The following is a 13,202-nucleotide window of genomic DNA, read 5'->3' as shown; positions in this document are numbered from 1 at the left end:
AGCCAAAGAAAGCCGACGCCGACGTTGACTTCGTCGCTGCCGGTCGCCGGTAGCAGAAGCTTTGAATCCGACCGAGGCAGAGCGACCGAATGGGGGTGGTGGGCGCATGTAAAATAGGAAGAGTGAGCGTACTCAGCCGCCGAGCAGAGCAGCGGCAGCGAAGGCCACTCAAAGCAAATGAGTGAAAACGAAAGCGATGCAGGGAATCGGTTGCAAATCATTGAATTCTATTCCGATAAATTTTAAGCAAATTTAATATTTGTTTAATAATTTAAAAATTTAATAATGTCAAAAACATGTTCTTAAATGTCTAAAAAACATCAAAAGAATTTAATGAAAGATTTTAAATATTTTTTAAATATTTATTTCAAACAATTAAGCATTCACTATTTTCAAACATACTCCTAATTTATTTTCAAAGCTGCAGAAGAAAATGAAATTTTAAATCCCTCAACATACAATAATAATAATTTGCTAGACATACCTATAAAAAATGTATTTTTCATTACAATTTTTAATGATAGAATTTAAATAATAAGTATCATTATTGTCATGTCAAAAATATAAAAAAATATATTGAGACTTTTTGGGAATTTTGTTAGCACCAACATTCATGAAACACATCAAAATAAAATAAATGCATTTTTTTTACTTCCTTTTTTTCTTTTATATCTTAGTAAAAGCTTAGGAAATACGTGATATACATAAATACACCGAAAGGAACTACCTAACTGACTCAAACGAAATTATAATATGTAACTTCAAAAAAATAGATTGCCGAATGAAGTAACGCAATAAACTAACAAAACAATCAAATTTAAATATTTGCAATCAATAAATATTTAATGATTTGAAAAGATCCGATAAGGCCCTTAAAAGCCAGTGAGATATTATTATAATGACACCATAAACTCCAAAAATATATGTTATTACATTTGGTGTCAACTCAAACTTACATTAACAGATAAATAAAAAAATGTTGAGTCTAATTTAGAAACATGAGGTAAAACATTACCTTCTGCTTTATTGAAAATATTTTGAACAGACTGAAGGATGATGACTTTAGACTAGTTTTTTGAGCTGTTATAACAATCTACAAATTTCATATTTAAATACGCCGGTACCTTTACAAGTTTACTTCTTTAACCCCTGTTTCTTGCATTTTCAAAAGACCCCAAGTATACTCAATATTTTCCTAAAACAATAAAATACCTATTTACGATCGGGCAATAGAAAGCTGATTTTCAATTCAATTCTGCGTGAATGTATTAGAAGTCTCGTTGCGCACACTAATCGCCACAAAATGATTCACAATAAATATTTAATTAAGTAAAATTAAACGTACGAATTAAAGTTATTTATAGATTGTAAGATTTTAAATAGAAATGTGTGCTCAAAATAAATACAAACGTAATTAGCTGTTGGCACCGCTTGCACAGATGTATGGACTTGGTAGCTAAAACCCACAATGTAGAATCTAATTTTAATTAAACAATCGTTTTAATGCACGAATACGCACAGCCACACGCGCTGAAGTGTCTCTGTCTGACGTAAAAAGCCACGAAAAGCTTGCTTCCAACCAACAATCAGATAAAAATGAAATGCCATTGAAATAAGATTTAATACAATATCGATCAAAGGGCTTGAAAGCAAACAAACCTTTTCCGGTTTTATTATGTTCACTCCCTAATTAGAATTCAAATGTAAAAGAAGAACCCTTCCCACAGTGAATATCAAGAGGCATATTTTCGAAAGTTTTTTAATAATCAAGTTCGTGTAATCATTCGCCGCCAATCAATCCGCTTTTATAGTTTTTGTATTCATTTTCCTTTTTTTTTGTAATAAGAGCCGAATTGTTAAAACAAAAACTCAACAGGTGGGTCTATATTAAATTAATCTAATGACTATGATTAAGTTAGGCACTGTCCGATTTGAATCAATAGTATCTGGCGGCATTCTTAACTGAAAAAGTACACAGAGTCGAGTACGTTGCGCAGGTCGAAGTCTCCTTTCTGAGGCAATTGCTTCAGAGTACGGTTCAGCTGGCGCTTGGACAGATCCTCCACGGAGCCATCGTTGGTGAAGTCGCTGGGGGATTAAAATGATTGATTGATTGATAACTGTCAAATGAAAGGGTTTAAATACTCACGAGTCGTGGAAGCTGTAGTTGCGCTTCATGAACTCCGAGAGCTGCTCCAGGATGGGTTGCGAGTGCAGGGCCACAAACTGCTCTCGGCACATCCGATTCAGCTCCGGCACCGTGTTCGCGTGCGTCCAGAAGCAGTCGTGCACCGAGACGAAGGTTATGCCCTTCCGCTCACAGTGCAGTGAGGTGAGCATCATGTGCGAGGAGTCCAGCGAGTGGATAAAGTTGGGCGGAAAGGCGTTCTTTTGTTTAAGAATGTTTGGTCTCTCGAACATATCCATGGGCAGGTTTGCGGTGACCTTCAGACCCGTGCGAGCGGTATGCTTTGCCTCCTGGCGATTGTACGGCTGCACCACCGGCAAGCCCAAGGGCGTCACCCACTCCACGTTCTGGCTACAAACGCCAGCAATGAGGCGAGCGCACTCCGTAAACCAATCTTGAATCTCTCTCGTAGACGTAAACATTTCTCGTAGACTCTCGAAAGTTTTAGTCGTAAGGTATGTGGAGGCCGGCCACACCCAGTCCTTGGGGAAGTCGTCAATGTCCTTCAGCTGGCGTGCGATCTGCAGTCTTGCTCCATAGCGGGTAACACCATACACCGTCGTCATCACGGTCTGCTTGATCACTTTACGCCGCACAAATCCGGCTAGAGCTTCCGCCACATGCAGGCCGTTCTGAGCATCGGCTTTCCTGCTTCGCTCCACTAGAGTAGCCACGGCACTGTACACATCCTGCGGGATAGCGGACGGCGCCAGGTTAACACTACAAGCTCCCGCCTTATCCCTTCCCAAGGCCGCATAGTGCTGCAACCCGTTACAGGAACCATCCTGGTGGATGGGAAAGCGGCTGAGGTAGGCGGCGGGATCCGGGCAACGATGCACCTTGGCGATTTCCATGCAGCAGGCCAGAGTTTGCCACGGCTCGTCCGATTTGGCCCACCATTGGCGTCCGGTGAGGGGATTGTCTGCCGAGTCCAATATCTCCGGCATGATCTCCTCCGCGTAGAGAAGACGCTCCCGTACTGAGTCCCTTTTCTTTAGACCAGTTAAATTGATGCAGTGCAGCTTCAGCCAGCTGAAACCGTCCACTCCCAGGGGCTGGGCTTGATCAAAGATAAGCATAGAGCGGGCCAAGTCCGAGCCAAGATGATTAAGATGCGGAGGCACGGGATAGACGCGTCCGCGGAAGTCCATGTTGTGAGGCAACCAAAAGACTTTGTCGCGGTACTGACAAAACATGAATGAACGGGAAAATAAACAGGCATATCGTTTGGGTTTCACATTAATACTTACGTGCTGAGCCAGCGACAGCCTATAGAGAGCATCGCACCACAAGCTGTACATCTCGGCTTGCTTCCTGCGGTGACCCATCTTATCTCGGAACTGTTTCGCACGATCCGCATTGGAGGCAGCATTTCCGTCGGCGTCCTTGGCCGGCAGCGTGGGCAGCTGAGGCAGAGAACTGGGTGGCTGGGGGACATCCAGTTTGGCGTCGCCACCATTCTGGAATACCTCAACAATCACATCCAAAAGCTGAGTGTTTACCCGCCAAGGAACGCTGGCCAGCTGATTCAGGGAGTCCAGGGCAGGATACAGATGCTGTGGATTAGACGCTCCAATGCGCTCCCACTGCTGGATGGCCTGGTGGGGCAGACGAATAAGCTCCGATTTGTTCAGCAGGTAACCACCGTTGTGTGGAGTACTCCAGGGTTGCGGGGGACACAGCATTGGCACCAGATTCGATTCAAATGTAAGCGTCTGCTGGCGCGAAGCTCGGAGCAATCTCGCCAAAACAGGATGTGGCTTGACCTCCTCCTTAACCAAACGTCCCTGGTTACGGAACAGAGTATAGAAAGCGGGTAACAGATTCTGGGGCTGGCCAGTCGTCTTGGACTTGCTCTTCTGCTTCCTCATCACATGGGCATCGATCTTGATGTCTCTCATCAATATATTGTACAGGAAGCGTCCCACGCCAGTGAGGACATTGGAAGGCCATGGCACCTCTGGCAGGTCCATGCTTGGACCACTATTGCGCTGTTCGTGCACGAGGCGCTGCCACGCCTGCCGCGTGTTGTCCTGCGTCCGGCCGCTATCCCACAGATCACAGTACGAGCTATAGATTTCTCCCACCTTCTCTAGCGTGCCGTTGTGCTTCTTTTGCTCAATTTGGAAGCGTCGTTGCACCTTCTGGCCAAGTTCCTTATACAGCTGTCCGACCGTCGGACTAAATGTCTCCGAGCCCTCGGCCAGCTTGTAGAGCTCCTTGATAAGAATGTCGGAAAAGTGCGAGGTGTCCAGAGTCTTCAGGTATGTATAGTAGGTCATGAAGCCATGCGGTTTAAAGCGGACCTGAGCCCGCATGGTATTGAGATCCCGGACAATTGCCGCGGAGATTTGCTTTCGCCAAGTTTCCTCTAGCTCTTTCAGGCGCTCTCGCTAAAATAAAATTAGTTTTCAGTGAGGGAACACATTTAATACAATCAAACTTACGCATCGTTCGGCATTGGCAAACTCTTTGGTTTTCTCAATAGACTTGATGGTGATGCATCCGTCCAGTTCAACCTTGAGCTGTTCCCGGGCGAGCTGCTCCAATTGAGCTTTGCTGTAGCCCAGCTTTGAGTTCATTATCGCATAGTCAGAGTCCCCCGCTTCTGCTGATACTCCAACTGGTAGAGTGTGCTCATTGAGATGATTCAGCAGCTCGTTGTCATAGCCCAGCTGGGGTGGCACATAGACGGGCGTGAAGTCCGGACGAATTCGCCGAATGGCGTCCAGGGCTATATCTCGCTGATCCGATACGAACTTTGAACGATCCATAATTTGGTTCAGGGTGAATCCTTCCTCCTCCGCTTGTGCTATGTATTTGGCTATAGTTTGTTGATTCTCTTCGTCTGACTCCAGGCGGCCCAGGCACTCGAATATAGCGGCATAACTTTGTTCATTCAACGCTAGACCATCCTCTTCGATGAGGGTAAACAGCTCCTGCGACCGTTCAAATGAGCCCTTGGCCGCATAACCATGTAGCAAGATATTGTACAGATCGACGGTGATAAGGCCTGGGGACAGATGGGGCAGCGAACTCTTCCTCACTCTTCCGCGATACGCAATGATGGTGGATAAGGCACGACTCAGCATATTGGCCGACACACAAACACTCAGATATGTGCTCAGGTTCAAGTGCAGCGCCCTCTGCTTGGCCATACGCTCCTGCTCTTCGTTTACATGAATCTTTGACTTAAAACTGGAAAAATAATAATTGAATAATCGATGCATAAATTTTGGTTAAAATTAAAGCTCACCGTTTTTTTGACTTCGCCGTAACCGCACTGGCTGTTGGGATGACCACTGACGTTACAGAGGACGGACTGCTTCTCTCCATAGGATTAATGTAGGGTTCCATGGCCTCAAAGGGATCGACAGAGGTCTCGGGATCTTCAGATGGCACCTTGGAACTTAGGCTGAAGGATTAAAAGTGATTTACATATAAAGAGGACTTTCAAGGGATAATTTAATAATCATCTTACCCAAAATCCGCTTCGTGACGTTCGTTCTCAATGCTCTCGATAATGTCCCGAAAGTTGTTGAAACTCTTAAGAATGTTCTGCACTTCCTCGGGATTAGCTATCACCTGCTTGGTGTACTCATCCTTACCAAAGAATAGCATCGGCCGGTCGTCGTAGAGGCCGGACTCAAGAAGGGAGGCATCCAATGCCTCCATGTCGATTTTTTGGTACTCTACAGGTTGCCGCTGTGATAACTCTAATGCGCCGGTCCTGCTCTTCTTATTATCCTTCATGTCCTCCCGCGCACGCTTCTCCAGGATCTGTAGCTGGGCTTTCTGTATGAAGTCGGCTAGCTTCTTGGACTTGAGCCGCTTCACCCGCGACCTGCGCTCGCTGATGGCCTGCTCTGTGACTGGAAAAAGAAACACAGAATGATATATTTTAGATGAACCTTCTGATTGAGATGGGACCTACCCTCCAGAAGTTCTACGTATTTGGCATAGCGCGGCTTGCGCAACCGCTTCTTTTTGGTTTGGGCCACTGCATCTGTCTGTGTGGGTATCGTTGTTTGTGTGCGTGCCGCCGTCGCCGATGTTGCTGTTGCCGCTGCAAGTGTCACTAAAATGGGCAAGAAGCACATGTCTCGTTCAGAAAACACTTTTTAGCAACTGCTATTTGTCATCACTCTCACCTGCCGGCATTTGGCGGTATAACATCTGATAATACTGCTGATAGTGACCGTAATTTGGAGGCGCAAATCCAGAGTTACCGCCGCATCCGCAGCACACTGTTGTTGTTGTGTGGGCGGTGGGAGGCACTCGCAGTGCCTTTTGCACCGCCGCCGCTCGATTTGCACTCAACAGACGATACATTTCGGGAAACTGCAGCTAGCGGCACGCTGTCCTCGCAAATTGCATCAGATTATGTCGTTTATCGGCAGGTTTCACACAGCTTTTGCTTGCATAATACACACGACCTCGTCCAATTTGTTGTTCATTCTTCACGTGTGGATGACAGTGTGGCCATAGCTCGAAACATTTGAGTATTTTCATCTCTGCCAAATCTGGTCCCTCTAAAGTACGGTACGAAATTAAAAATACTATACAGTTGGATGGCGTTAGGTGATTCCTGACGGAAACTTTTAGTGTTTTCAGAACGGGCAGCTCCTTCAAATATTTAAAATTATAGATCCCGCCATAAAAAAAAACCGTAAGGAAAAGAATTCAGAAGTTCACAAAAACTGATACAGTTTAAATTATGAGAAGCAAATACAACATTTCGTAGTTGTGGCAATTATATTAATTTGTAAAGAATATGAAAACCTTGAAGAGAAATATTAATAAGAAACCGCAGGCCAGCAGGGACAAAAGGGCCATAGCGGCCAGTACCAACCTAGAGAGGATTTGAATATTGCAGATGATTATTTGCAGAATATCCGCATTGAAATGTTATTTCTGCAAAGAACTAGGTGCCGGAATTGTGGATTACATGGGCCCTCAAAATACTCAAATCAACAGGTTAACACAAACAAGTCTATTTTAAATTTCAGAATTTTAAAGCTATAATGAATAAAGCTAAGTAATTCCTGACGTAGAAAAAAAGGTGTCTAGTGGCATGCGGTAGCGGTCAAATATCGTCGAATTGAATATGGAAATCGTAGCGCAACCCAAATCGTCGAGCTTAAGCAAAAATGCGAATGTACAATTTGAACAAGAATACTTCTTCAGTACGATGAACGAATTAGTAGCTTTAGCGCCTTCTTAGTTCACGATTGGAGACAAAGCCTTGGAGTCCCTGAAAATACAATGCATACGCCAGTAGATCACCATCATATGGCCTTTATTGCCAGTATCTGGCCCACGGCAATAGTGATGACCACCTACCTGGTGTTCGTCCTAAAGCTGGGTCCAAAAATGATGGCCCGTCGGAAGGCTTTCGAGCTGCGTGGAATAATCAAGGTTTATAACATCGTTCAGATCTTGTACAATATCGTGACTTTCATATATGTGAGTATTTATTCAGCAACCCGAAACGAGTAAATAATCACGTCTCAATGAACAGTTCACACACTTCATGTTCATCCTGCGACCCTACAGTCTGCGCTGCATGGTTTCACTGCCCCTGGACCACGAGCATAAGGACAGAGAGCGCTTCATCACATATTTGTATTTGAGCAATAAATTCATGGACCTCCTGGATACGGTGTTCTTCGTACTGCGCAAAAAGAATAAACAGATATCCTTCCTGCACGTGTTTCATCATGTGGCCCTGGTCGCATTCTCCTATGCGATACCGAGATTCTACGGTGCCGGCGGCTCCCCACTCCTCATGGCTTTCCTTAACCAGATCGTGCATGCGATAATGTACACCTACTATCTACTCTCCTCAATAAGCCCGGCGGCGCAGGCGAGTCTCTGGTGGAAGAAGTATATCACGATGTTTCAGTTGATCCAGTTCGCTCTCATATTCCTCCAATGCATCGACATGCTGCTGCAACCAAATTGTGAAGCTCCGCGAACGGTGGCCTATGTGTTTGCAGCCTTCTCCGTGGCCTTGGCTGTGATGTTCTCCAAATTCTACTTTAAGACGTATATTCGACCAAACAGGAGGAAGTCGGGGAGATCTTAGATCTAACAATTTGTCGAATATGTTAATTGTTATTAGCATTAGCTTTATATATACGAGGCTAAGTAAGACAGGGCTATTAAAACTGCGGCACAACGAAGCCTTTCTCTCCAGTTTTGAAATAAAAAATATATCAGTTATATGTATGTATGACTTTGTGCTCTACAATATGACAGCTTTGTCTAATTTTTGCGTAATAAAACGAGTTCCAATTCGATTTTAAATACAAAACACAATCCCAGAGTTTGACGAGAAAATGCCGCCAAAAAAAGAAAAGGGAACCAAGGCTCCAGAGAAAGTTGAGGAGGATCTGGACCCCCTTCCGCAGCCGCCAAACGTTTTTCTCTACGTCCAGCTAGCTAACATTGAAAATCTGCCGGTTTCCGGCTATCCGCTGGAGATTCACATTAGCCAGGACGAGAGTGTGATCGTCAAATGCGTGGAACACTACAATGTAGATGGAATTATACCCGAAGCAGAGTTTCTCTCCAAGCCTACCTTCACGCTGATCTTCCAGCAGGACAATGTGGATCGGATGAACATTGCTGCCGATAATCCGCTGCTTATCCAGTTGTACATGCGCGTGATTCCGCGGGCTCCGACCATGGACACGGACGAGGAACAGTTCTTCGTCGAGGAAGAAGTGGAGGCGGAGTCCGATGTGGCCCTGTCTCTGAAGAGGATCATTGAGGTGGAAGAAGAGATCCTTTCAATGGAGCCGGAAAGACTGGAGCTGCTAAGTGTGGGCTACCTGGATGTGATCAAATTGTTCGGTCACCGGCGGAGCATGATCATCGAACAGCTCTTTCTGTACCCCATGCCAGATGTGCCCGACGAGCTGCGCTCCACCGTCCATTCGGAATGGCACCTGTACACTCTCCTGCCGATTGCCAAGGAGCTCTCTTTCACCAACATGGCCTTTGTGACATTCGAGAGCATCTACAACTTGTGGGAGGAGTACCAACTGAATGTGGAGTCGATGACCGTGCGATTGAGCTTCCGCTCCAGGTTGCAGGGCGATCGGAACGACTTCCAACTTATCCCGCTCTGCGAGTTCAGCCATCTGGAGCGAAAGATCATCAGCATGCAGGACGCCCACCTAGTATTTGAGTCGTTTCGCCGCTCTATGGATGTGCCGAACGTCACCGGCTTGAAGACCGGCCTTCACTTGGAGATGTTTAAGCTCTTCTCGGGACTTTCATGCACCGAAGGAATGACGGTGGCCTTTTCTGGTATCGATCTGCACTACGATGAGGCCCTTGTCTGCAACTCCTTCCACCGCTACATTCTCACCCAGAACATGGCCGATGCTCTGTCGCAAGCTGTTATATGTCAGCAGTATGTGATAGCGGTAGATGTTTTTCAAACTATTGGATCTGCTAAGCCCCAAAAGGTTTTCCAAGGAGTCCTGGATCCATCCATAATGGTATTCCCGGAAAGTAAGTACAGCCTTGCGAATCATCAATGGGATATGCTAAGGCATTTCGCTTATATTTAATAGCGATCTTTAAGAAATTAATCGGTATTAGGAACACATTTTCCCTACTTTTATAGCTGAGTTTGATTTTAGTGTTTTTATTTTAAATTCTTGATTTTTCCATTGCTTTGGAACAGTGCAAAACATGAGGTTCGCCGTCCAACTGGAATATTTGGGAAAGTTGAGGCCTCCTACAAAGAACCAGACCCAATTGAGCCTGGGCAGCGCAAGGCGTACGATGAGTAATTCCAATCCTAACCATCAACCCACATTCGCCATCATTAGGCTGTGTTTTCTGGCGCCGATCGGAGAGATTTACAATGAGCTGAAGGTGTTCCGCGAGAGCTTTGTCATGCAGAATCGTCTTCTCTCCTGCCACCATCCGTACCAGCAGAGTAAAGTGATGCCACTGGCCGCCATCCAGCAAGAAGCCTATGGCCGTTTCGAGTCGTTTGTCCGCGGCTGCATCAGCTTTATTGTGGAAAAGAATGTGAGGCAAATAGAGGATCGCAAGCAGTACTTTTGTTGTGCCGTCCAGAACCTGACGAACATCCTCTTGAAATTGGTGGGCAGTGTGTACAACACACGAATCCCAACAAAGACCAGCGCGGAGTTTTCGGTCCGTGGATCCAGTGGCCTTTTGTCTCGCATTACTTGACCTCATCTCCATCCCCCAGAATCTCTGCGCGTTGGTATACAATGAACTGGAGCCGCGGATCTATTCCCTGGTGGAGCAGGCTCAGAACGAAGGCTTTGAAAGTTATGCGACCAAAAAGGAAGTGCAGATCGCTCGGATCATCGACCACATGAACGCCATGAAACTGCTGAGTACGGTGAATGATGAGCCTTTCGCGAGCCTTTTACTCGAGAAGGTTAGCTCACAGTGTGATTCATTAATTAGTTAATAACTTTTTTTGTCACTAAGTAAGTCATAGGTTTGACAGCTCTCGTCGCACTAATTAGTTATATGGAAAAATTGATAGATTGTCCCGGTTTTTTTGTGAGTGAGTTTTCAATACCAATTATTACTAACTGACCACACTGAGCTATTTTTAAATGGTGTATGTAATGCTTCCCCAGGTTAATAACTCTGTTTGTCATACTAAGGTCTGTTACAATTTTGTTGGCAGATAATGTTATTACCAAAGAAATGTGACAGCTAACAATAACTGCGGACTTCATCGGTTATTAACAGTAACCTGCGTCTTTTTAGTTATAATAAGATAGACTACCAACTTATTTATATTTCGCTATCAAACAGCTATTAGGGATTTTAATAACGAGAGAAGCGTAGTCTTAGTAGTATACCAGGGAAAAGAAAATTGTATTTCAAATACTTTAAACTGAACGCCTTTAACAATGTTTTTGCGAAAGTAAACACCTAACGATTCACAAAAACAGGAAGGTGAATCAAGGTTCATTCGTTAATTTGATTAGAGTGAAAATTATGAATAAGAACGACAAGAAATTACTCGACCCTTCCCGGTAGAATATCAGTTTTGAATGAACTGAAATCGGAAGTAAACAATTGATCATTATGACTGTTAGAGTATGTTATCTAATTGATTAAATTTTCCATTCAACATAACTGGATATTATTATACACAGTGACTAAGGGAACACTAAGAAACAAGACTTTGAGGATATACCCATTTTATTGAGCCTAAATAGGAACCACCAATCATATCTTTTTTTCTCTTCTAGATTACCGGAGAGTTCCCCAGTGAAGATGGCTTCCATTTCTTCATGCTTATCGCGCACATGGAGCGTGGCGAGTACGACAAGGCGAAGGCGTACTTCACCAAGAGTCACATGGCGGACAACCACGACTATTTAGCGTAAGCAGCGACCCATTGATATCGGCACTCCGATATACTTATATATAGACACTATCTTCCACGGACTGATATCGGCATTTACAGGGGCTGGATTAAGTTGTATATCAACTACGTGGACTCACGCGAGAATCCGGAAACCGCGGCCGACTGCACCGAGTGTCTTCTGCGGAGCATAGAACTGTTTGCAGATATGCATCCGCACCAACAGGAGGCCTGGATTCTTCTCTACTGCTATTACAAGCAGTTCAATTACGAGCCTGGCTGCGCCTACGCCCGCTGGCGCTTTGAGGATCAGCGGGTGCGTACCCAGTACACCTTTCCCTCGGTCCCGGAAAGCATTTGGAGCATCTACCTTCCCCTTGAGCCGAGCTTTGCATCCCCGAAGGGCAACTTCTTCTTCCAAGTCTTTATGAGCTTTGTGCGCTTGGGCCTCTACGAGTTTGCAAAGGTTGTCTTCGCCAGCGTGGAGCATCTATGTAGTGAAGCGGATCGGTACATGATAAACACCCAAATGGACGTCCTGCTCAACCAATTGGATGGAAACTTGAAGCTAAAAACGTTCAAGTTCGGAGATGGCGATCAAGCAAGTCAAATGGTAAGTATTTCTCTATAAATAACTTAATTTTTAAATGATTTAAAGATGCCAGGAGTCTTTATGGCTTAAGAGTGGCGAATATCTTTACCAGAAGGCTAATACGAGTAATCATTAAAATGAATCGTTAACTCCTTTCTCCTAGGCTGCTCTGAATGCACAGGTAAATGGAAATGCTGAGTACTTCAGAGGGAACTTGGAGGCGGCGGCTCGCTACTACGAAACCTGCCTGACCCTGTCACCTACAGAGGGGATCGAACGCGACTGCTTTCAAGTGAGCAAAATCCGGCTGGCCTACATATCGTACGATATGGGCCAATATATGCAGTGCCTCCAGGCGCTGGAGGGACAGTTCATGGGTAAACTCCTGCCCCTGGTGACCAACTACCTAATGGGCAAGTCGTACTATAAGATGGACAACCTGGAGATGGCCCGTGAGTGCTTCGCCAACAGCACGAGGGGAGAAAGCCATATACCAAATGTGTGGGGCTTCCTGGCGCTGATAAACTTGCGACTAGGAGAGAACTTTAAGGCAATAGAATGTTGGAAATATGCAAAGATAGTAAGTTTACTTCCAAATGCTACGAAATTAGAAAGCTATTTGTGATTAATCTGATTGATAAACTCATTTGCAATCCCCGTTTAGGAGCCCAGCTATGGCATTAGTGACCAAATGATATTCGATGAACTGGAAGCCATCGACTACGACTCCGTTGACTTGTATATAGACAGACCGGCGAAGATCCCCGACTATATCGTGGAGGATACCCAGAGCATGTTATGACCGAGATCAATCATATTATTTGTATATATATTTTATTTGTGTATGTTTCGAGCGGAGTGCGGTGAGTGCTAGAGAATCCATAAAATCCAACATTTCATGTGGCACTTCATGGCAGCCCAGCTGGTCTCGTAATAGCTTCATCTGGGGCTGCGGTGCACTGCGCCGGGTGAAAGTGGAACGTGGAGGGTCGGGTCTGTGGGGGCTTTTTTTTCCAACTTGGCTCATTTGTTGCTGTTTA

General features: G+C 45.1%; 3 protein-coding genes across 3 annotated transcripts; 2 read left to right on the top strand and 1 right to left on the bottom strand.

Moving 5' to 3' along the window:
• Nucleotides 1-1,743: 1,743 nt before the first annotated feature.
• On the bottom strand, nucleotides 1,744-6,830 carry PolrMT (mitochondrial RNA polymerase). The gene is made up of 8 exons (XM_020954447.2): nucleotides 6,340-6,830; nucleotides 6,123-6,266; nucleotides 5,670-6,060; nucleotides 5,445-5,603; nucleotides 4,636-5,386; nucleotides 3,439-4,581; nucleotides 2,150-3,372; nucleotides 1,744-2,088 (listed from the first exon to the last, which is right to left on the bottom strand). The coding sequence occupies exons 1-8, from the start codon at nucleotides 6,518-6,520 to the stop codon at nucleotides 1,959-1,961; spliced, it is 4,122 nt and encodes a 1,373-aa protein (XP_020810106.2). The 5' UTR covers nucleotides 6,521-6,830; the 3' UTR covers nucleotides 1,744-1,958.
• A 524-nt stretch (nucleotides 6,831-7,354) lies between these two features.
• LOC110185541 (very long chain fatty acid elongase F-like) lies at nucleotides 7,355-8,509 on the top strand. Its single transcript, XM_020954449.2, has 2 exons — nucleotides 7,355-7,654; nucleotides 7,710-8,509. Exons 1-2 carry the CDS (start codon nucleotides 7,454-7,456, stop codon nucleotides 8,274-8,276), a joined length of 768 nt encoding a protein of 255 aa, XP_020810108.2. The 5' UTR covers nucleotides 7,355-7,453; the 3' UTR covers nucleotides 8,277-8,509.
• LOC110185935 (uncharacterized) lies at nucleotides 8,497-13,068 on the top strand. The gene is made up of 7 exons (XM_020954948.2): nucleotides 8,497-9,712; nucleotides 9,888-10,369; nucleotides 10,428-10,622; nucleotides 11,455-11,588; nucleotides 11,673-12,183; nucleotides 12,326-12,742; nucleotides 12,827-13,068. The coding sequence occupies exons 1-7, from the start codon at nucleotides 8,530-8,532 to the stop codon at nucleotides 12,962-12,964; spliced, it is 3,060 nt and encodes a 1,019-aa protein (XP_020810607.2). The 5' UTR covers nucleotides 8,497-8,529; the 3' UTR covers nucleotides 12,965-13,068.
• The last annotated feature ends 134 nt before the right edge of the window (nucleotides 13,069-13,202 follow it).

This window comes from Drosophila serrata, unplaced genomic scaffold (genome assembly GCF_035046125.1).
Source record: "Drosophila serrata isolate PLE 108 unplaced genomic scaffold, ASM3504612v1 contig_245, whole genome shotgun sequence".
NCBI classification, from domain to species: domain Eukaryota; kingdom Metazoa; phylum Arthropoda; class Insecta; order Diptera; family Drosophilidae; genus Drosophila; species Drosophila serrata.
This window is presented reverse-complemented; position numbering and strand designations above follow the sequence as displayed.

What these genes read in the sequence shown, in the direction of transcription:
- PolrMT (XM_020954447.2), bottom strand. Translation starts at nt 6,520, where the DNA reads ATGTATCGTCTGTTGAGTGCAAATCGAGCGGCGGCGGTGCAAAAGGCA. An exon ending in ACGGCGAAGTCAAAAAAACG is followed by an intron (nt 5,387 to 5,444) that starts GTGAGCTTTAAT and finishes TTATTTTTCCAG; the next exon opens with TTTTAAGTCAAAGATTCATG. An exon ending in GGCTGTCGCTGGCTCAGCAC is followed by an intron (nt 3,373 to 3,438) that starts GTAAGTATTAAT and finishes ATGTTTTGTCAG; the next exon opens with TACCGCGACAAAGTCTTTTG.
- LOC110185541 (XM_020954449.2), top strand. Translation starts at nt 7,454, where the DNA reads ATGCATACGCCAGTAGATCACCATCATATGGCCTTTATTGCCAGTATC. An exon ending in ATATCGTGACTTTCATATAT is followed by an intron (nt 7,655 to 7,709) that starts GTGAGTATTTAT and finishes CTCAATGAACAG; the next exon opens with TTCACACACTTCATGTTCAT.
- LOC110185935 (XM_020954948.2), top strand. Translation starts at nt 8,530, where the DNA reads ATGCCGCCAAAAAAAGAAAAGGGAACCAAGGCTCCAGAGAAAGTTGAG. An exon ending in CATAATGGTATTCCCGGAAA is followed by an intron (nt 9,713 to 9,887) that starts GTAAGTACAGCC and finishes GCTTTGGAACAG; the next exon opens with TGCAAAACATGAGGTTCGCC. An exon ending in AGACCAGCGCGGAGTTTTCG is followed by an intron (nt 10,370 to 10,427) that starts GTCCGTGGATCC and finishes TCCATCCCCCAG; the next exon opens with AATCTCTGCGCGTTGGTATA.